The sequence below is a fragment of the Mus musculus genome, chromosome 12, assembly GCF_000001635.26.
Source record: "Mus musculus strain C57BL/6J chromosome 12, GRCm38.p6 C57BL/6J".
Taxonomy (NCBI): Eukaryota; Metazoa; Chordata; class Mammalia; order Rodentia; family Muridae; genus Mus; species Mus musculus.
This window is the reverse complement of record NC_000078.6, coordinates 119447863-119471238: the sequence shown is the minus strand read 5'-3', so window position 1 is coordinate 119471238 and position 23376 is coordinate 119447863. Positions and strand designations below refer to the sequence as shown.

The window sequence follows — 23376 nt, the reverse complement described above, 5'->3', positions numbered from 1 at the left end:
TGTTTGGAGAAATATGAAAGTCTTTGGGATTTTTTTACTAGAAAACTGGTTAAATGCTGTAAGCAGAGCTTAATGGACATTAATAAAAACATGGAAGACAGTGATATTGAGAGCAATGTAACTATGGGGGCCCAGCTCAAGTCGTTTCAGAGAGGGAAAAATATTAGAGACCAGTTTTATGATATTTTGTCAAAGAATATGGGTGCTTTCTGCCCTTGAGTTTTGTACTAATATCATTGTCAGAGGAGATTTCAAAATAGCCTAGTATTGACTGTGTCATACAGTTGTTAGTGATCACTCATATGCAGATCTACATTGAAAAAGAGCAGTAGGGTGAAAACAAGTGCAAATTGTACAGCTTTCAGAGAAAAGGATAACCAGTGAGTGTAACATGGGAGCCATGTTCTGTGCTCAAGGAAAATGGATGCTTAAAGAAAAGCTAGATGCTCAATGGAATAAAGAGAGTGGTATCCACAGGGCAAGAAAGGAAACCATGAATAAGTCAAAGCTCATGCAAATGTAAGTCATGCAGGGGGTCAGCAGGTAGCATAATTTGGAAGTTTTAGCCACAGGTTTCTGGCTTTATCAAGACAGGTGTAAAGGTGCTGTGAAATCTTCCTCCAGGGTTAGGGAAAGCTGCAAGGAACACATGTGTGGCAGAGTCCCTCCATGGAGGCTTCAAAGGCCACTGAGTGAAGCTGTGAAAGTGAGAGGCAGCAGAAGGACTGACTAAATTCAACACTAGGTGGAGCTTGAGCATAAGAAACCTCAAGGCTCAGCCCCACAGTGATGCATTTCCTCCAAGAAGGCCACACCTCCTAATAGTTCTATTCCCTGTGGACCAAGCATCCAAACACATGAGTCTATGGGGCCAAATCTATTCAGACCACCAGAGCCAGTGAGGTACCATAGACCACAAATGTTACAGGCTATTTTGCCAATGTTCTAGGTTACTCTCCAGAGCTTGAGGTAAGACCCTATTACTGAAGACACCACATACTGCTGTAAGAGTCATAGATTTCAAGACTCATACTGACCTGGAGGTTTCATCCCTACTAGGTAGCTATCATAATGCTGATAGGCACCCATGCACACTACCAGAAGAGAAAATTAATCATGAGTCTTAACCAGATATTAGCCCTGCAAATCCATGTCAAACTAGTATAATAGTGGCATAGGCATCATGGAAGTATACAATCACTTTCTGGTTGTATTTAAGTCCCATTTCATAACTGGATATCCATATGCAGACCACTGTTGGGCCAAGAACCTGTGGATAGACAAGTCCTTTGGAGTAAAACTTTTATTATTATTGTGCTAAACAAACACATAAATAAAGTATTAAATAAAGTATTAAAGTGATTTCTACTGAGTGATTATTATTCCCATAGGTCAGTATATCTCTCAAACCTCACAAGAGTAGTTTCTTTTAAAATTAAATGACAATTTACACAGAAACCTAAACTCAGTCAAGGTGCAGAGAATAAGAGACTGTAGAATATTCAGCTAAAAAAAAAAAGACACGGTGGACTATACAAATAAATAACTATGAGAAATTCATTTTTGTGGTTCTGGGGATTAATACCAGGAATGTGGCGCATGGAAGAAGGAGATACTGGCAGTGTACTTTTGAAGGTTATACCTGGCCCCTAGCCTCTGCTTCTCCTCTCTCTCTCTCTCTCTCTCTCTCTCTCTCTCTCTCTCTCTCTCTCTCTCTCTCTGTCTCTCTCTCTCTCTCTGTCTCTCTCTCTCTGTCTCTCTCTGTCTCTCTCTGTCTCTCTCTCTCTCTCTCTCCCTCTCCCTCTCCCTCTCCCTCTCCCTCTCCCTCTCCCTCTCTCTCTCTCTCTCTCTCCCCCTTCCTATTTATCATTTACTGAAGGGCTTTCCTCATTCATTCACCATAATGCTCTGCCTCAACACAGGCATAATAACACAAAGCCATGGAATGGTGAACTAAAATGTATGAACTATGAGCCAAAATATAATTTTCCTTTCTCAGGGTTTCCATTTTAATTATTTACTTCAGTGATATAATGTCCAATACAGTATGTTATATATGTACTATCCATTATCCTTACTGGTTATCATTTTGATATGGATGTTTTGTATCCAAATTATTGTCTTTCACATTCTCCCTCTTAACAAAATAAATAAAACCACAATGTGCACAGCCTATTATATACTTTAAAACACTTAACTGAAAGGAAAGCTTTCACAGTCACTTGGTTTTAGGTTTTTTACTACTGAGAAACTGAATTCCGGAAGGCTGAGTGACTGCTCTAAAGGCTTGTTTAGATTAGTAGGCAAAGATTAGAAGCCACAACACTCTACTTCTGGACTGTCAACTTGAAGAGGAAGCTTTCCATGCCAAAAAATTTTTCTCTTTGATTTTACTAATTATTATTCAGTTCTGATCTTTTCACCCAACTCCCCATTCTATAAACTTATACTATTATTAAAAATTGAAAAACTACTTATTAAATGTAAAATTTATATTTATATATAAAATCAATATAAATGTATTGTGTATGTGTGTTCTGCAGCAATATCCAGGGAATGAAACTGATCTTAACACACGTTAGATATCAGATGTGTATAAGATGCTAAATCTGTGCAAACTCAAGGTTTTGTGTATAAGTAGTCATTTTATAGTCTGTAAACCAGTTAAGTATGCATGCAAGAAACCACACTTAGGTGCTATTTTATTCTGGACACTGTTTATGTATTTTTCCTACTCAGCATGATAGTGATGTGTAGTCTTTGTCTTATGACTATACATCCCTTTCCAATGTTCTATACAGCACCACATGGGTACATGATTCATATAGAAAGAGGATCTAATCGTGTTTGTATAAACAGTAGAAAATCCATTTTAATTTCAAAAACCTACACTTACTTAAGTTTTGACTTTTATATTACCTCAAATATTCCTTAGACATCAAAAACTCACAAAATATTTTATGTACAGTAATATGGACTAAAAATTCAAATTTGGAAACTCATGTCACATATTTAAAGATGTTTACCATCGGTCCCTTTTTTCAGTTGAATGGTATCCATTGATTGATTATTCTGCAAACTTACCTATGTACAAGTTCACAACTTATGCAGTGTTATCTGTATGACATAAAAGTGTGCTGTGCCTGTGATTGGTATAAACAGTTAGGGGTACACTTGAAGGAATTCTCTGATGGGCTCATGTGAAGCCCCCTGAATAAAGAAGCCAAGAATTTGAGAATTTTAATGAATAATTGCAACATTTCAAGCTAGGGACTGAACTAATTTGTGCATCATTAAATGAAAAGACTGAGGAACTAAAAGGACCATCTAATCTCTTTCCATTTTTGTAATGCTTGGTGACGTTTTAGATTAATGGTTTTTGATGCTTTAATGATGTCAAAGAGAGACTGTAAGTGCCTTATTAATTCCATTGACTTCCTGCCAAATAGGAAAGTCAGCTTGTGATTACTGAATCAATCTATTCTGATTAAGAAAATGCACCACAGCAAAAATAATATAAAATACAGAAAAGGAGGCATAATTTATAAAAATATATCAAAACAAATTTGAAAGGACAGACTGAACATGTTTTTTAAAATTCCCCTGAAAAAATAAAATAAGAGACCATGAGGATTTTCTTTTCCCCATATATTTATGTATTCACTTTGCATTCTGATCATACCACCCTCTCAAACCCATGTGAGGGGCCAGGAGGGGAGATTATGAGTTTTATCTATGTGTTGATATTTAAACCTTGAATTACAGAAATGGTTTTTATTTTTTAAAACTGCTTAAAATTCCCAACCACAGTCTTTAGGTGTCATGAGGTACAAATCTAAACTGTTTTGTTGGTGGTAGGTTTTTTGTTTGTTGGTTGGTTTGTTTGATCTTACTACACTGATCAGCTAACAAGCTCTACTCATTCTTAGATGTTGCAGCCTGGAAAAAACCCAGATGCTAAATCCTTGCTATCCCTTCCTAAAATTCTCAAGTTTGCTAACACATTAATAAGATTCCAACAATGTTCTAAAGGAAGCAAAGTCGCTATTTCAAGTCACTGTGCCCTAGGCTAACAAGTTGGCTGATTTTTTCTTTCCTCTCTGAATTTATTTTCAACTAAAATAAATTCTGTCCTTGAACTATAAGCCTTTGGTCAGACTCTATCATCATCAAATATATAGTGAATGTTGTTAAGATTGTTCTAAACACTAGTCCACTTTCCCAGCATACCAAATACCTTGCAGTGTGAGTATTAAAAGCTCTAAAATGATTATGCTCTTGGTTTTTACAAAAAAAGAGACATGTTTTATTCAGAAATTCACAAACAATACTTTATTCACCGTATCCAAGTTACCTTTGAGGTGTATCTTTCCTTCCTAAGTGCTAAAGGTTTTAGTGACCTGACTGTAGCCTCCTTTCCAATTAACTCCAGTCTTGTCCTTTTACCTTTATACCTTTGTCTTACCCCTGTCCCTCTATTCCCTTCAACCCTGAGGTGTCTGTCCACTATCTGAAGGATCCAATTATTTCTAGCTCCCATCCCTCCTACCCTGCCAACATCAATACGTAAGCCTCTACAGGCTTTGCTTCTCAGAATTCTGTTGAATCCACTCTCTTCCCCATTCATATGATATCCTCTACTCCAGCCTCACAGCTTCTCCATAGCAGCTGTCATTGTAGATGCCATTTTTACATATAACAGTGTTATCTTTTTATTGCCCATCCTTATTATTAATAGCACTGAATCCAGAAATCATGCATTCTTCCTCATAATATCTTATATCAAGTAACTGTATGCCTATCACTAGATTCACTATCCTTTAAGAGAACTACAATAAGTAAAGGAAGGCTCAAATACAAAGACATTGGCAGCCATGCAATGATTGAACAGAGACCATTTTTTTGTCAACTCTGCCAGTCATTAACATTTATATATACTGATTCATGGTCTCACATTAGCCTTGTTTTCCGCAAGTTTTGTAATGTACTTTGAGATATGTTCACACATACACACAGAGCATGTCTTCATGTGAGCATATACACAAATATGTCAGTATCTTAGGACTGAGTGTTTTGGTGATAGTAATTGTTTGTAATAATAGTATTAAATAGCCTGATGGCTAAAGGATTATTTTGCATTCTGATCATGGGAGAAAACTTCCAATTAGATATAGTCTCAAGATGCAGAAGGTAGCTGAAAAAATTCTTAGTGCATGTTTGAAGACATTTTTTCTGATGGTGTTATATTTTCCTTCTGGAAATTACTTAAGAGAGGAACATGTTTTGTTTCTCAGTATGCATTTTTATTATTTGTCCTCTTTACTGCTCTGCTATGTGGTATGGTTTTGCAAAAATTAAAAACCGATTTTTTTAAGGCATTAAACTGACTTTACACTAGCCTCATGGGTAGTCTTCTACCTTTGATTTCTGCACTTAATTTTCCAAATGTAAGACATCTTTGAGTTCATCCTCCTTTATTTCTCTCTCCCTCTCCTTCTCCCTCCCCCCTCTCACACACACCCCTTTCCCCCTTACCATTCTCTTTGTTCCCTAAATTTGTTTCATTCTATATTTCCTGAGAAGTAGAGAAAGCAGTCACTCTCAGAATCTCTAAAGAATTTATAAGTATTAAAGTTCCAGTTAAATCTCTCCACCGTTTAGTGACAGGGTTTTTCATTCTGTCCAAAGCTGATTGAAGATCTTGTAACACATCTCTGTAGCTATTTCCATAGTGAAAACTCCATGCATAGAGAAAATCATAGGCAGGTTTCCACATCATCTATAAAGAAAAGAAAATATAATTAAGTGAATAACAGACAAGTAGCAAGAAAGAGAGACAGAGAGACAGACAGACAGAGAGGGAGAGGGAGACAGAAACAGAAAGACAGAGACAGAGAATTTCTTAATACTTAAAATAAAATGGAATGCCTATTATGTGAACCTTGGATGTAAAAAATATAACCATTTTATATATCCCTATGTTTCTTAAACTAGGTTGTTTTTTTAATATAATGACTGTGTCAAATCTTTTTTTTTATGTACTAACTACTGTACATGTTAATATAAAATTCCTTGCATGAAAATTTTATTATGTATATGTTCAGTGTGTTTGTGTGGTCGTGGTGGTGAATGCATGCCACAAATGCATGTGCAAGTCAGAGGATAATTTGCTGGAGCCAGTTCTCTTCTACCATGTGAGAAAAGGGGATCAAACTCAGTTGTCAGCTTCATGACAAACCTTTACCTACCAAACCATCCTATCAACACCATATTTTTTAATAATAATGAATACAATTGAATAAATTTTTAATGCTCTGACTTTTAAGGTTAAGGTTTGTTACATATATTTAATTGTATTGTGTTTAATGGTATTACATATCATGACAATGTGCTATCAAATATGCTTTGCACTTTTAATTCATTCTATTTCAGCAAATCTATACATAGACAAAACTGTAGCTTGATGATCAAATTAAAATAAAAACAAAATTATAGTTCATAACCTTGAAAACTTACTTTCATGGTACATTTATGATCCAAAGAAAGACCAACATTCTATGTTTCTTTACTTTGCTTCCCCTGAGCACCTGCCCACACCAATGACATCACTGTTTCCATAGAAATAAATGCACGTCAAAGGAAAGCTTCACATACAAGCACATAGTGATGGTTACCAAGGCAACAGGCTCAGAGGGAATGAAGACAAAGGCAAACCAAATAAGACAAATGGGAGAATACAGACATATACAGAGGTTAACATGGATTTATTTTAAGAAAATAACAAGCCATACACATATAATTAGAACATTTGGAATGTAAACATTGGTACTCACTACTTATTTGCATCATCAAATTGGCTTATTTGTAATTCTACCACTTGTAAAATGTTAAAGTGCCAACTTTGAGTTAAATATTGCATAGGATTGCTTTCTTAAAATGTTACCTCCACTAACATCAATATTCCATGTAATTGGATACAATTTTTCACTTGCCTTCACTATCACCCATACAATCTATAATTGGAATGGAAAGAATAAATCTCTACAAAATACCATTATGCTTTGTTCCAGTCCACATAAAAAAGGCTCAAAGGGTTAATATGATGTTATTTTTTTAAATTGATATTTCTGTGAAGACTTGAACACCCATCCCCTCACCTCTCTTGCAAACGTTAATTCTGAAAAATAGAGAAGGAAGTGTAATTACCAAAGTCATGTCATAGTAAGGTATAATATAAAGAAACAGAAGTCACCTTGGAGTAGTGGTTTTCTATGTGTGGGTCACTACCCCCAAAGATCACCCAAAACACTGATTTACATTATGAGTCTTAGCAGAAACAAAACTACAGTTATGAAGTAATGATAAAATAATTTTATGCTTTGCTATCACCACAACATGAGGAACTGTATTAAAGGGCTGCAGCATTAGAAAGATTGAAAACCACTACCATAGAGTTTTGCATAAAAGTTTACCCTTACTAATCCTGCTTATGGGAATTTGTATTTTCTGCCACTTAAATAAGACCAATGCAGTATCCCCTTTTCTTAAAGTTTTTTGTTGAACACAAACTATGTGCACTACTCTTACTAGTATTAGTTCATTAGCTGGGCAGTGGTGGTGCATGCCTTTAATCCCAGCATTTGAGAGACAGAGGCAGGCAGATTTCTGAGTTCAAGGCCAGCCTGGTCTACAGAGTGAGTTCCAGAACAGCCAGAGCTATTCAGAGAAACCCTGTCTCAAAAAACAAAACAAAACAACAAAAAAAAAAAAAAAGAAAGAAAGAAAAAAAGAAAAAGAAAGACAAATTAAGCCATATTAATAGAAGCTTCTGTCAGGCTCTATCTTAACTGTCACTGCTTAGATGAGAGATGTACTAAGCAGGTGACTAATCTCTGTGGACATATCTTGTCTATACATGCTCTGAATTTATATTCTACATTGAATTCACTCATTCACTAATACTGAATTAGCTGGGATAATACTTTTCAATTTTTCATGTATTGTTTATTCATATTTAATGGCCTCTCAGACTGTTCTAAGTCCCTTTGTGGCTGAGTTAAAGAAATGTATTTGGAAATATTTACAACAGGCAGTAGCTGGCAGCGCTGAGTAATAGGTGATGGCACAGAATAGCATAGAACACTACAGAAAGCAGGTATCTGTTGGGAATTTCCAGTGAGTAGTTTTGACATTATTTACTATGATGCACAAACAAGTGCCTTTATACTCATGGGTCATTATACAACCCCACTGACTTTCTGAAGCAGGCAAGCCTTGCCTACTTTGTCTTTGTCCACAACAATATATTAGTATATACAAAGAAGCCTTGAGGTACATATGAATTGACACATAAATTAGATATAACATAAATTAGAACCTACATCTCTCCATACATTTGTACAGAGTACTACATAACCCCCTCACATTAGCTAGTTTGCACAGAGCACAGAATAGGGCATCCAGGCCTAGAAATTCAGAGAAACATGGATTGATTATTGAGGTCTGATCTCTGTACTTACTCTGTAAGTCTTTTGAAAGTACAAATAAAGCACCCAGGAATACCGAAATTAATCAGAAATGTACGGGAGGATATTGCCTTAAACTCATCTGAGAGACCCTGAAGTCTAAATCATACTCAGACAGAAATGGTTATAAGAATCTTAGAATGGAAAAAACAGGACATAGATAACCTTGATTTTAACTAAAATATGAATTTTTTCATGCAGGAAACTAAGCCTGCATATGTCTTTGGTATAAAATGTGATTTTCCATACACTAAATCACTAGTGACTTTGAACCCGCATGGTAGAAAAATACTATCATACACAGTGTAAAGATGGTAAATACATCTTTGCCCACCAATTGTTTTACTTGATAAGTCAAGACTCCGCAAGTATATATCCCTTCAAGAATTTTTGTTATAGCAAAGCATAAGATGAAGAATAAGCATATTTCTTACATTTTTCTTACTTTTTAGAAGCTTACTGATAGGAACAAGGTAGACAGTTGGACAAATATTAGCACAAAATAGGTGAACAGTCATGACTTGGTAATTAATAAATAGAAAAGCTGTCTATCAACTGACTTGCAACAATCAACGTGAGAAAGACATGTCTTACTTTGCAAAAGGTTTTATTTTATGTTTACGGGAGTTCTCCCTGTATTTATGTATATGGACTATGTGTGTGACTGGCACCCTTAGAGGACATAAAAGGGCTTTGAGTCTTCTGAAACTGGAGTTACAAATGGTTTGGAGCCACAATGTGGGTTCTGGGAAACAAATACAGTACTCTGCAAGAACAGCCAACACTTTTATCTGATGAACCAACTCTCCTGCCATAAGGCACGACCTTGCCATTAGACAAGGAATGATAAGCTGTAAAGGAAAGTGAGCTTTGCTGCCAGAATCTTATGCTCACATCCAAATTCCATTGCTTATTTGATAGTTCAGTTTGAGCTTTGGATTTTTAAAGCTATAAAGTATGTTCAATAATTCCAAGGCTTGTTTCTTCACTAAGGCACCCATACTATAGTTACATTTAATACTTTTTAGTATATATTGAGGAAAATAGGTAAAATTTTAATAGGGGCAAGATACAGAAGCTCCTTTTATCCCTATGGAGTGTGAGACATTCTATATGTGAGACAGACAGGGGCTATCTGATAAGAACTTAGAATGGTCAGATGACCTGAAAGAAGTCAATGACTGGACATCATCCATATCACAGTGATCAAGAAAAATATATGAGTAGAAGAAAATGTCAAAAAAGAGAAGTGGGTATGTGGAAATGTATACTTTAAAGTAAACTATAGTAGACACTAGTGAGATAAAGAAACAAAGGCTAGAGACTAGAGTCAGAGTGTAGAACAGTAATAATGTTTCAAAAACAGTGGTTCACAGCTGACTCAAAGGATATCTAGTGACTTGTCTGGAGTCAATTCCACATCCCCACATAGCTGGCTCTGTGTGTGTGTGTGTGTGTGTGTGTGTGTGTGTGTGTGTGTGTGTAAGTTAGCCAAAGCAGTGATTGAGGGTTTTCCCTCTTGCAAAGCTGGCTGTTAAACTTCACCTCCATGACACAGACGGCAAACTTTTCTGTCTCCTCCTTCACATGTTATAACACCAAGTGGTATAATGAAACATAACACAGGCAAGCAAAGATGTGGACAATCTGCTCATCTGCGGTAACCCTAGAAATGCCAGTGTGAAGTACATAAAGAGGAATATGCTTTGGCTATAAAGAAGTACAAAGAAACAGAAACCACCAAACAAATGGATCACATATGGAATTTGAGTATGGGGAGAAGAGTAATATAACTAGAGGAACAGTCAGCAGGAAATAGGTGAATTATTTAAAAGAAAACAATTAAAAATAAGCATTCTATAAAGAAAAACAATTTGTGGTTTAAGTCCTACCTTTTCCAGATAATTTAAGATTATCAAGGACTGAAGAGATATCATATTTAAAAAATCCAAGAAAAAAGATAAGTTTTCATTAGCCAGAAACATAAAAATAAAAGGGTGCTTGAATCATTTTGATAAGAAGGTCAGTAATTGTATTAGTTACTTTTCTGTTGGTATGATAAAATTCATGCCAAAAAACAATTTAAGAAAAAAATAGTTTATTTTAGTTAAGGTTCCAGAGGGCCAAGATGTCCATAATAGTTGTGGAGGTCTAACAGCAGGCAAGAAGCTAAGAGAACACAGCTCAACCTCACATGGAAAGCAGAGAAAGCAAAGCCTTCCCCAGGTGATGAACTTCCTTCAGAAAGGCTCCAGGTCCTAAAAGTTCTATAACACGCCTCCCCCTCCCCCAGCACCAGCAACTGGGGACCAAAGTGAATGAATGCATGAGCCTATGTGAGAATGTCCCATCTAAACCACTACAATAATTAAAGGGACAAGTAATAGTGACATTGAGAAAGCACACAGTTCTGCCAATAGTTGTAAACTGCATACAGTGAAAGAACTACTAGAGTTTACGAAATATGTCATTCCTTAGTAAACAAATATCAGGAGTGTATAACTTTTCTATATTAAGCTTTTCTTTCACAAAGCCACCATTCCTCAGAATGGTCTAATCAATTTTTCTTATGGAGAAGATATATGAGACTTGGATTAAAATTCTTTGATATTGATGTTAAATGTCCACATTTAATTTTCAGAATTTATATTTTATTTATACTTGCCTCCATAAAATGAAGAAATATAAAGTCAAAAATATAGATGACTTACATGTATCAATTGTGTGAAATTCTATATTAAAATATAATACAACCCCAGGAAATTCGCAAAAGGTTCACATTTTCTGAGAAATTACGGGGAAAATAAAATCTTCATCCCGGGAAATGGAAGAAATAAAATGTGTTGAATGAATAATTTTTGTTTTATATCAACCTAAGTTAAACACCAAAGATGAGTTGTAGATAAACATCACCTTCTCGTTTCTCTTGCCATATATGTTATCTAAGTTTTAAAAGTAATTTTCCAAGTTAAATGTTATGACTAAGGTAAGCTATCAGACATTTCAGCAAAATCTTGCTAGTGTATGCAATGGTGTCAGCGTTTGGAGGCTGATTCTGGGATGGATCCCCAGGTATGGCAGTCTCTAGATGGTCCATCCTTTCATCTCAGCTCCAAACTTTGCTTCTGTAACTCCTTCCATGGGTGTTTTGTTCTCAATTCTAAGAAGGGGCAAAGTGTCCATACTTTGGTCTTCATTCTTTTTGAGTTTCATGTGTTTTGCAAATTGTATCTTATATCTTGGGTATTCTAAGTTTAGCTGTCTCTTGTGAGGCTATGCCGGGGCCTAGCAACCACAGAAGTGGATGCTCACAGTCAGCTATTGGATGGATCACAGGGCCCTCAATGAAGGAGCTAGAGAAAGTACCCAAGGAGCTAAAGGGATCTGCAACCCTATAGGTGCAACAACAATATGAACTAACCAGTCCCCCCTGGAGCTCGTGTCTCTAACTGCATATATATCAGAAGATGGCCTAGTCGGCCATCATTGGAAAGAGAGGCCCATTGGGCTTGCAAACTTTATATGCCTCAGTACAGGGGAACGCCAGGGCCAAGAAGTGGGAGTGGGTGGGAAGGGGAGTGGTGGGGGGAGGGTATGGGGGACTTTTGGGTTAGCATTGGAAATGTATGTGAAGAAAATACCTAATCAAAAAAAGTTAAAAGCAAAATAAATAAATAAATAAATAAATAAATAAATAAGATATCAGACATTGTTCTTGTGCCCTGGAAATCAAAAGGAAGACAGAGTTTGGTTTTGTTGAGTGAATCTTAGCCACAGAGCAAATTCCCTCAACTTTTTCATCTCTGTCACAAACACTTAAGGAACATAGCTTTCCTTATTCTTCTGCTCTCAGATTTTCTTTTCTGTGTGCATGTATATATGGTGTGCATTTGTATATATGTGTCCATATGTGTGTAGGTATGCAAGTACATGTGCACTTATGTGTGGAAGGAAGAAGTTGAGATCAATATACAATATCCAACCTTGTATCTCAAGACACAGTTATTTTATACATACACCTAGTTTAGATGATCAGCTTGCTCCAGCAAATCTTTTATTTATTTATTTATTTTTACCTTGTAACTGCTAAGGTTGTAGACAGATGTCATGCCCACCTGGAATTTGCATGGGAGCTGAGGTTCAGTTAAGAATTTGGGTTCTTAGGCTTATGGTAAAAGTCTTTACACACTGATCCATCTCCCCAGCCCTTTAGAATTCTTAATGTTAATTTCCTGGCAGTATAGGTCCATCCTGGAGCAGGAAACATGAGGTTAATGGAGACACGACAGTCTCCATTTTCCTTTTCTTTTTCTTTCTTTTTCTTTTCTTTCTTTTTCTTTTTCTTTTCTTTTCTAAAACTCTTCATTTTTCATCCATGTACTCCCTTTTCTTTATACACAGAGCAGCATCCAAAAATTTAGTCTATTAAATTAAGTCGTTTTCCAAAGCCCCAGTATGGGAGAAATAATGTCTTTCTCTTGGTTTATCTTCTCAGTATTAGTGGATACAGTATAAGTAAGGAGCAATGATGTTATAATATGTGGGATGCTAGTCGTAATGAAACAGAAATAGAGACAAGAACAATAAAGTTACTTATTCCAGGAACCCAATGCAACTCATTAGATAATGCACCAGATGACAAAATGCACCAAGAACAGGAGCAATTCAGAACTGAGCATCCCAGTCTGTCTTTTTAGCTCGTAAAAGAAAAATAACACAAAGAATGTAATGGATTTTAATTACCTTTGGATAATTGCATTTTGCCACACTAGAGGATTAATAATCCACCTACTCATACCTCATAAAATTATAGGAGCAGCATTTCATTTTAAGTACCATTAGTTGCAGGAGCATTGAGGCATGTTTGCGTTCCTAATGATTATTATATGTGTTCTGTGTTCAGCACATTATTCCCAAAATCCAGGTAGACCTTACACCATCTCTGATTAGTATATATGTAAATACTGTTAAAAAGAAGTGGCTGTTGTTTTTGAAAGAAAAATAAATCTAACTCCTCTGGGATATCCTATTTTTTTCAAGAGAGACACTGTTTGATTAAAATCTGAACTAAGATTAAGATTCTCTTGGCCGGGCAGTGGTGGTACATGCCTTTAATCCCAGCACTTGGGAGGCAGAGGCAGGCAGATTTCTAAGTTCGAGGTCAGCCTGGTCTACAGAGTGAGTTCCAGGACAGCCAGGGCTACACAGAGAAACCCTGTCTCGGAAAAGGAAAAATAAAGATTCTCTCGGAAAGCAGAAAAATATTGATCTTGGGGTAGCCAGCTATGTTTTCAATAAAGAATATCCTTCTGGGACTTCTTGGATTAATCATGAACTAGACAATGACAGAGGAGGCATTCCTTGCAAGTCAGTTCCTCAAATTAGTCTATTATGATATAGAAGCCTGCTGGGTAAGCCATTCTCACAAAATTCCTAGTTAGGGGAACTCCTTATTGTCTTTTTCCTAATAGAAACTTTCATCCCTTGAAGACATATCTGCGTGTCAAAGTTTGGAAAATTTACATTTCTCTAATCCATTCTTTCCTACATAAATAGTAAAGCAAGTTCTGGGAAATATGTTGGCAAGGGTTTAAAAGTGCACATGCTGTGTTGGAAGTTAGCCTCTTGGCTGTGTAGCTCCAATATCTTTGATAAGCTATAAATTTTTCTCTGGGTAAAGTTTTTACTTTTTCCTGCTGTCAAAGAAACTGTACAAGATGCCATAAAAGCATCACTAAGCACATAAAGCAAAAGATGTAAAAATTTCTCACATACATTAGGTAGTTGATCACAAGTAATTACTGCTGAGTTTGAGGCTTAGTAACAGAATCACAGTCACATATCCAGGCAAGAATCCAGGTCCCTGAGTTATAAATCATAAATCCAGCATCATTTCACTAAAGGATCACCACAAATTAATTTTATTACCAAGTGGTTTTTAAAAACATTTCTGTTGAGTCTTACACTTAGCTGGGTTTGATTTTCTGAAACCACAGAGCCCTCTCACCCTAATAACAGACTTAATAAAGAAAAGTTAAAATCAGGCCTGGGAAATGTAGCTTAATTGATAGAATGCTTGGCTATCAATCTCTGAGTTCAGTCTCTCCTACCACATAAACATGTATAAGGCCCATGTCTACAGTGGAAATCTGGGGAAAAAAAAATAAGTTCAAAGTCATTTTTAGCTGTATAGTGACACCTCTATGTGACACCTCTATGTGACACCCTATCTCCATATATATATATATATTAGGGGAACTCCTTATTGTCTTTTTCCTAATAGGAATATATATATATATATATATATATATATATATGACTGTCCTAACTCTCTAATTCAAACACTGAAGTTCCGTGATAATATTCTATATACGCTGTTACTGATAGGTGACTTTCCATAGAATATTTTTTCCTTTAAGAAAGAATAAATATGTGTTAACTGCAAAACAACAAAGATTTACATAGCAAGACTGCAACAGCTCCAGACTTAGAGAAATAAGGACACAACAGAGTACCAAAATAAATAAACCCAGAGTTATCTGTAAACCAGAGAGTTCCAATGGTCCAAGGACATCCCTTGTATCTTCTGTCAGAAATATTTTCCAAGGAAAATTAAATGTTAAGCCCATAAGGAAAAGCAGATCGGCTAAAACTTTTTCTCATTTTTTCCCATATGTTAACAGCCTGCCAACTTCTTAGCACAAAGACCCTGAAATCACTCTGACATTTTCCTTACCTACATTCTTTCTCAGTCATGTCACTAAAAGTGGCACCATTTGATTCCTTTTTCCAGAAAAAAATCACTCAAGGCCATAGCTTTGTCAAATCCAACTCTTTCTCTTCAACAAAACAATTGATACTATGTGTTTCCTGATGACAATTGTCATCAAATATCACAAATATTTTATATATGTTACATCATCCAACCATCTATCTAAACACATGTAAAGATAGTTTTATATGGCTTAGTTTAAAAATTCTTAGAAAAGTCAAGTAACTTGTCCAAAGTCAGGGGCTAATGAACAGAATAATGGACCAGGAATTCAGGATAGGGAGCTTTACCAGAAGTCTTGCCTAGGAATCCCTGCAGGAAAACACCACATCTCTCTTCTCCATATATGACATCCTGTTAGTGCACTCCTAGAGCCTACTACTCACTGGTGTCCAGGTTCTCTAAGTAACTAAAATGCTATTAGTTCTTTGGTATCTGGAGGCATCTCCCAAAGTCTCCTGATCACTTTGAGCTTTTCTTAATCAGTCAACTCTGTAAAAGTTCGTCTTCTGTCTAGATTAGTGGATGGAACCATGAGTAACAGAAACAGGGTTTAAACCCTAGCTCTGTCACTCACTGTGTCAACTGAATGTTACATAAATGCACTAATACTCAGGGTACATGTGTGTAATAAAAAAGATGATTTTAATGTCTTGGTGTTTGCAGAGATTAATGAAATACGTGAAGAAGATTCTCATATGACTGACAGTTATTTTCATTTTATGGTATCATGTACTTCCCAATGTAGATGTAGCTCAATAGTGAAGCTTCCTTTAATTTTTTTCTATTTAATAATTGGCACTTTATCCTAAAATGAAAAAAGGTTTTATTTTATTCCTGTCTATGTGCTTTGCAGTTTCTGAGCCAATGCTAAATAGGAACTGGTTGACTCACAAAGTATATTAAGCGTGTAGATGAATGAAACACTAAAGAAAAAGATAAATGGGAAAGATACAAAACAGGAGTGAAGTCTATATAAAACCTTCATTCACGTATAAAAATTATAGATTATTTTTTCATATAGACAGACAGCTGTCTGTCTGTCCATAGTTTATAACATTGAGAAGGAGAGGCTGTATGCCCATACACACTATTCTACTTATTCCCTTAAGAGACAGTCTTTCACTAAACCCACAGCTTGACTGACCGAATGCCAGTACCAATGATTACAAGCAGATGAAGCTGCCTGTCCATATTTGGCTTTTTATATGAGTGCTGAGATCTGAGCTCAGAGTCTCATACTTGTACAGTAGTCACTCTTAACACACTGAGCCATCTCTCCAATCCTGTCATCTTGGTTTGAGTGGGCTGTCCCAGAGGTTCTAGCCTATCTCCATCTCCACGCTTGACTTTTTAAAAAGGGCTACAGAAACCTAACCAGGGTCCTTATATTTAAACTAACAATAGATCACACCAGTTTCTAAATTCTCACTTCTAATCAACATATAGGATAAAATATTTTGAGCACTCCAGATGTCAGAAAGGAAGGGGAAAATATAAAAAGACTGCTTTTAGAAAATACAAGAGGGAATTAAACTTGAACTAAAAAGTGACTGCAAAAAGAATTATACCTGGTTGGCTATACTGTTCTCCATGTGAATATTTTCAGAGATGAAAAACAGATGGTGATTAAAAATCTTAGCTTTACTGAGTCTCCATGGAGACAGTGGCCCAGTGTGACATGCCAAAGGAACTACTCCTCCTAAGGCCTGCTGGTGCCTGTAGAGAGAAGAGGTAAGTGGGCAGAGGTAATTTAAAGTGTAAAACGAACCTTCAGGGTTTTTAGTGAATAGGAAAGGAGGAGCCTGGTGTTTATTGTTAGAGAGAGATTCCATAGAAGAGAGTTACAGAGAATTCAATGTCACATTTGTTAATAATATCCAGAAGGCTAGCTGAGGATCTACCTCAGGCTTATGTTTGTGTGAGCTTTGGAGTCCTCTGATCTTCTTCCTGTAAAGTCAAACTTTTTAAATTGTGCTATTTTTCTAGTATTTCAAATTAAAATTTGAAATATCCTCAGAAAAACTACAAATAAATTATTATATATATTTAATTAATTTTTCATATATTACATCCTGACCCCAGTTTCCCCTCTCTCCTTTTCTTGTTGACTCCCCTACTACCTCTACTTCTCTTTCATTTTCCTTCAGAAAAGGGTAGGCCTCCCAGGAATATCAACCAAATATAGCAAATCAGTTTGCAATAAGATTAGGCACCTCCCTTCATATTAAATCTAGATGAGGAAACCCAGTAGAAGGATAAGAGTCCCAACAGCAAGCAATACTAACTAGTTGATACTAACTTTCACAGAAAAAAGTTAGCATTTTCTTACCTCTTTGTATAGTATAAACATATTTTCTGAAGGAAACATTTTTCTTTAAAATATGTTTCCCATGGGCTAAAGAGATAGCTCAGCAGTTAAGATCACTGACTTCTCTTACAGAGGACACAGGTTCAATTCCCCGCACCCACCTGGAGATTGACAATAATCTGTAAAGGTCAGTTCCAGGGAATCTGATACCAAATATGGCTTCCACAGGCACCAGACACGCATTTGGTGCATAGACAAACATACAGGCAAAACATCCACTCATATGCATAATATAAAACCAAGCCTTTTAAAAACCTACAAAATAATTTTTAAAATGTGTTTTGCTTATATCCATTTGGTTGGTTCTAAACATTATGGTTTTTCATTAATAAAGTAGTTGTAGTAACTTAGAAGATAATTTGAGTTGTTCTTTATTTTTTAAAAAAAAAAAGTGATATTCTCAGAATTCTCCAAAGAAAGACTTTTCCTTCACTTAGAAAGGAAGACTGAATGGTCAAAAGCATTAAAATGCATGTGAAAGGCACATTCGGTATCTCCCTTCTTCAATCAGCTTGAGGCTTGATAAAAATCAGGTGAATTTTGGAAGTGACACAATCCCATTATTGCTCAACTGAGTACTGGGAAAACCAGCTGATATTTCCAGGTTCTGTATTACAGAGGACAGAACTGTACCAGGGGCACAGTCAGAGGTAGAAATAGAGATTACTAAGAGAAGTAGGCCAGAGGGATGGGAAAGCTGTAGCCCTAGGTCATTAGAGTCAGTGAAGTAATACCTTTCTTTCACTTCTGAAGACTGTGGTTTTTCCCTCACACAGGTTCTGTGGCCAGAAGGAGGGTCTTCCAGTGGTTCTATCAACTGGTTTCTTTCCCTACACTAATTTTATGAGTTTCTAAGTTAATCCCCCACCACATTAATGTCTCTTGAAAAAAGGAAAATAAAAAAGGAAAGAGGAAGCGAGTAGACTAATCCTCCAGCCCTGAACACACCATCTTGGATTCCAAGTGCAGAGTTGAATGCTCAGTCTTGAAGCAAAAGGTCTTTGTTGCACAGTTAGCTTTAGGACATGTTAATTCTAGTAGTCTACATGCTGGGTGAATTTTTTGTGGCCCTCATATGTTTTGTTACTTTAAATACCATACTTCTTATATTATTCCTAAAACAGTACCCAATCCAGATAAGTGCCAAGTAATTGCAGAACATATTAAAAATAAACAAAAAGAAGAAAAACAAGTTGAAAAGGAGGGAAACAGGGCAAGTGTGGGTATTGACATCCCGGGAAATCTCGTGCCAGACTGAATGACCGGATAAAAGGAAAGTAGTGAAGAAACACTAAAGTGGTGTTTCCTTGCCCAAAGCCAGGTAACCCACAGCACTTTCACTCAGAACTGTTCATAAATCAGCTACTGACTTGTCAAAATGGTCATGTTTAAGATCCTTCTCCTTTCAAGGAGAATAAAACTCTTCAAGGACATTTTAAGGATATGGAAATGAGCATACATTGCCCCTTTAAGTGGCCTAACTGGTAAAATTTGTCTATAGGACATTTAAAGTGGCTTCAGGACAAAATGCTCTGGAGTTTACCTAGGTTATAACATGTGTCAGATACTAGCTGTTAGTATTAGTTACAAGGAATTGAATTGTTGCCTCTAGAAAACATCTAGGGGCTTTTTCTTTTGCTTATGACAAGATTTTATCAGCCTTAGACATAGACTTAGGCACTTATGATTTGGGCTGGGTGAAAGTAAATAATGGAAAATAGGCCTGTGTCAAGATTTTAGACAAACAATAAACACAATTAGAGAGAATCCAGATGCTTAGGAGGGCTGGCAGGGTAAATAGCTCTCCAGTAAGTCTAAACAAAATTCTTAAAAAAAAAAAGCCCTATTACAAACAAAAGAAGTAAAGCTTTAAATTAGACAGCTTTTTAATTGGTTAACTGAAATGCCAGGACCACAGCAGCATAATTCTCATAATACTCTTTTCTCAGCCTGATTTTTCAACTCACTTAGAAAACATGTAAGTTCGTCTTGTGTGCTATGTTCATGCTAGAGTCTGCTCATTAATAGGCTGTAATTCCTTTCTAGGGTTACAGGTATACATGCAGCTCATAAGTAAGGCATATGTGTCCAGTCTCTGGTCTCTCCTAGATAGAGTTTTGTTTACAAGTCTTTGCCTGTGGGCTGAGTTTCAGGGATTCAGCAGCTGTCCAGCTGACAGCTGCCGGAAGGCATTAACTGATTTAACTGACTGAACACCTCCTGGAAAGTCTGCAACCTGGTCACCCAACAGAACTGTGGCTTTACAGTAGGAAGAGGAATCTCCAAAGTAAATATCACGTGTATGACTCAAAATGACAAAGAACATGCAGCTGGTGCTTCTAACATCACCATCTCAAAACAGAAATTGACTTTAACTAAAATCTCTTGAAAAAGTTTTAACATTTTAAAAATATTTTAACTTTAAAAAATATTTCATCACTGTAAATATTTTTATTTAATTCAATGAAAATTAGATCAAATCACTTTTAAGGAAATCTAAAGAAATATGTGTATGCTCTGTGCATAGCAGAATCCACATAAACCTGGTACGAACAGGTTTTCTTTTCTTTTTTTTTTTTTTGTTTTTTTTCAAGGTTTTCTGATAAATATCTTTGTATTAAATGCTTTTGTTCTATGTATGGAATTTATAGTTCTTATTGTGCATAGAATTCCCAGAGGTGACATGACTCTTGTCAGTCATTTCTAGGGGCCCCAAATCATCCACCCTCCTCATATTCATCATTAATCATTTATGATTTGTCATAAATGATTAAGTTTGTATAGTGATGTTGATTAGTATATCTTGTGTTGGTTGACTTAATTGATATTATTGTTTGACTTCAACCTATTTTATGACTTCCATTCTTGTGGACTTGTGTCCTCATTGTCCTGATGTAATAGATTAATTTAATCAAAAGCTATGTTAATATGAAATCCAACGAGAGAAACATGAATGAGCTTTTTATAAGTATGATATATTTCAGACATGTCCAAAAGTATTATCTAGATGGTAACCTCAGTTAGTAGGTCTTTCTGAATGTTCTTTCATTTATTCATGAATATGGAGAAGACTAGTTCGCATTTTCTTTACTTGCCTGTAGTCAGTCAGCATTCAATGGAATATATGAAAATCTTACCTCTGCTGAAACATCTCCAGATTTTCCTCGGTGAGGAATTTCATATGCCTGCATCTGATGCTTAGTGAGTCCTGCAGATTTCTCAGCAAGTTCCCTCCAGCTTCTTCCAAGTTTCACAGCTGAAGTCAGAATAACAGCCTCTTGGATAAGATGTGCCACTAACTCTTGGCAATCCATTTTTAGCAGAGCCTGGGGCAGCAAGTATGGATCATATTTAGAAACAACTCATTGATTTTTTTCCCTCTAAACTATAATTTGCATTATGTATTTTAGAAATCTGAATCCCTTTCCCCACCACACATATAGTTGAGGTTTTTAAACTCAGAATGCTGATTCACGTTTTAAAAAAATTCAACAAGCAACTACAGTGATCATAACTATTCTAGAGTTAGAGGAAAGTTTTTATAGCCTCAGTAGCTAACCATAGGATCATGGATAAACCAGTTTACTGATATATGTCTTAATCCCTTAATGGAACAATATCCACCCTTTATCAGTACCCATGACTCCAGCAATTAATAATTTCTGAATCTAGAGGTAATTACCTATTTTCCAATAAAACTTATCCCTTGCCCTACCAGAGGATTAATATAGAATCTATTTCAACTACATTTTTCTAGAATCATGTTTATTGAATAGATATTATGATACTCCTTTAATTTTGAACAAAGCCACAGAAGTTTCTGAGTTTAAATCACTACTAATGTGATTCTGTTAATATAAACCAAAAGGTAATAAAAGTGAACACTCTCATACAATGGGAAAGTGAAATGTTATCAGACTATTTTTTAATTGTTCATGTCTCTACCTTGTCTCAGGCAAGTCTAAGAGGTTTTTTTTTTATGTTTTGAGGAATATATATATATATATATATATATATATATATATATATATCCGTAAACATGCTTGGCACTTCCTCATTATGTAAGGATACCTAGGGGTTTTATCCTACCTATATAAAAGAGTAAATAAAACTAAATTAATAAAAAAGCACCAATTAAAATGCACTAACATCCCCATGAGACCTATAGTTAGAAATAGTCAGATATAGTTAGAAATAGTCAGATAGACTGTAGTCAGTTCTATTGACCCCTCTATTTATACTGATAAGTGGTAGCCCCAGTAAGAAGCAATCTCCAAAGTACACTTGAGTTTTTGTGGCAAGAATAATTTCGTAAGAAATATTTGCTGTATCTTTGCAATGCTTTTTATAATGGATATGGTGACAGTACAATTCTGTCTAATCTTCTAGAATTAAGATAAAAATCATATGCTGAAGGACTTTCAGAAATATCACATATTAAGTAGACAAAGGCAATCACTCTTAACTTCTCAAATTGGCCCATCAAGACACTGAGCAAGAAAAAATTACACAAAGAATGTTTGAATATTCAACTCTATATCACAGAAGGATCCATTGCTTTGCTAAAAGATAGCCAGGCCTAAGCCTCTTCCAGAAGGGTGTCTTAATGGCACCACTGAGGCTTAGCATTAGTTAAATGAGTCTCCACCAGATTGTTTAATCAGGACATTTATGATTTATTATTCCCTCCCCCAAATTCTGGTATGATCAGACCTAAATGTTCAGGTCATTAGAAAAAGATAATTTATTTTCAGCTGCTAAGAAAAGAAAGTAACTTCTTGTTTGTAGTTCTGTAGTCTGTGCTGAACATCTAAGTTACTAAAATAAAAGCTATTATAAAATGAATGCATGGCTTCTAGGAGGCAGAGAAGTTTCTAATATTCAATCACTTGGCCCATAGTCACTGAGAGCATAATAAATAACAACATAACATAACATAATAAAACTGTCCACTAGTTAACTAGATAAGTCTAAAGTTTTAACTGCTCTTGGTTGTTAGTATATTTCTTTAACATAAAAATTATTATTAATGTCACAGATTGAATTTACCCACCATTTTCTTCTTCTGTTTCCTGATTTATTAGAATTTACATTTTTACTGTCTCTGCCCACTGCCTGATTCATCATTTTTGTTCTTATAAGCATTGTTTTCATAGTTATTCTATTCAGTAAACTTACTAACATGTATTTACAATGTATTTAAGCACCCCCAACACATATACACACATTATTTAAATGTATTAGCATTTAGAAATTATTGGATATACGCATACAGCCATATGTTAATGTTCTTTAGAAATATCACCTTGATTTTTTTTACTATAACACTGAATTTCTGCTTTAAAACCAACTTTTTCATAATTCTCCTCAAGGTTTTTAATTGGGGTCAATACATGCTGTAAAGAGTTGACCCTTTAGAATTCCATTAGAATATTAAATACGTTAGCAGAATCATTGCTGGAATCATGAAGCATTACATACAAAGAAATATTAAACTGATAAAGTAAATAGATAATACTTATGTGTTTGAAGAAAAAACTCAAAAGCGAGCCTCACATAAGCCTGAGTAGTATTGTTTATTGTTCTTTAATTTTATGTTATGGAGCTCCTATGATATTTGAAGGGCTGTCTAAATATATGACAAAAGAAGAAATAATTTCTTGAGTTTAAAATAAAAAGCCCAACACAAACACAACTTTTAGATTATC

At 35.6% G+C, this 23376-nt stretch overlaps 1 protein-coding gene across 4 annotated transcripts in view; it reads right to left on the bottom strand.

The window, feature by feature from the left end:
• Positions 1–4304: 4304 nt before the first annotated feature.
• Macc1 (metastasis associated in colon cancer 1) overlaps positions 4305–23376 on the bottom strand; it is a 76537-nt gene continuing 57465 nt past the window's right edge. For all 4 annotated transcript variants that reach the window (XM_006515861.3, XM_006515863.3, XM_006515862.2 and 1 more), the window contains 2 exons: positions 20806–20994; positions 4305–5779 (listed from right to left, as the gene is read on the bottom strand). In XM_006515861.3, coding sequence (XP_006515924.1) covers positions 5567–5779; positions 20806–20994 — 402 coding nt within the window. In that variant the 3' untranslated portion in view covers positions 4305–5566. The remainder of the gene's footprint in view (positions 5780–20805; positions 20995–23376) is intronic.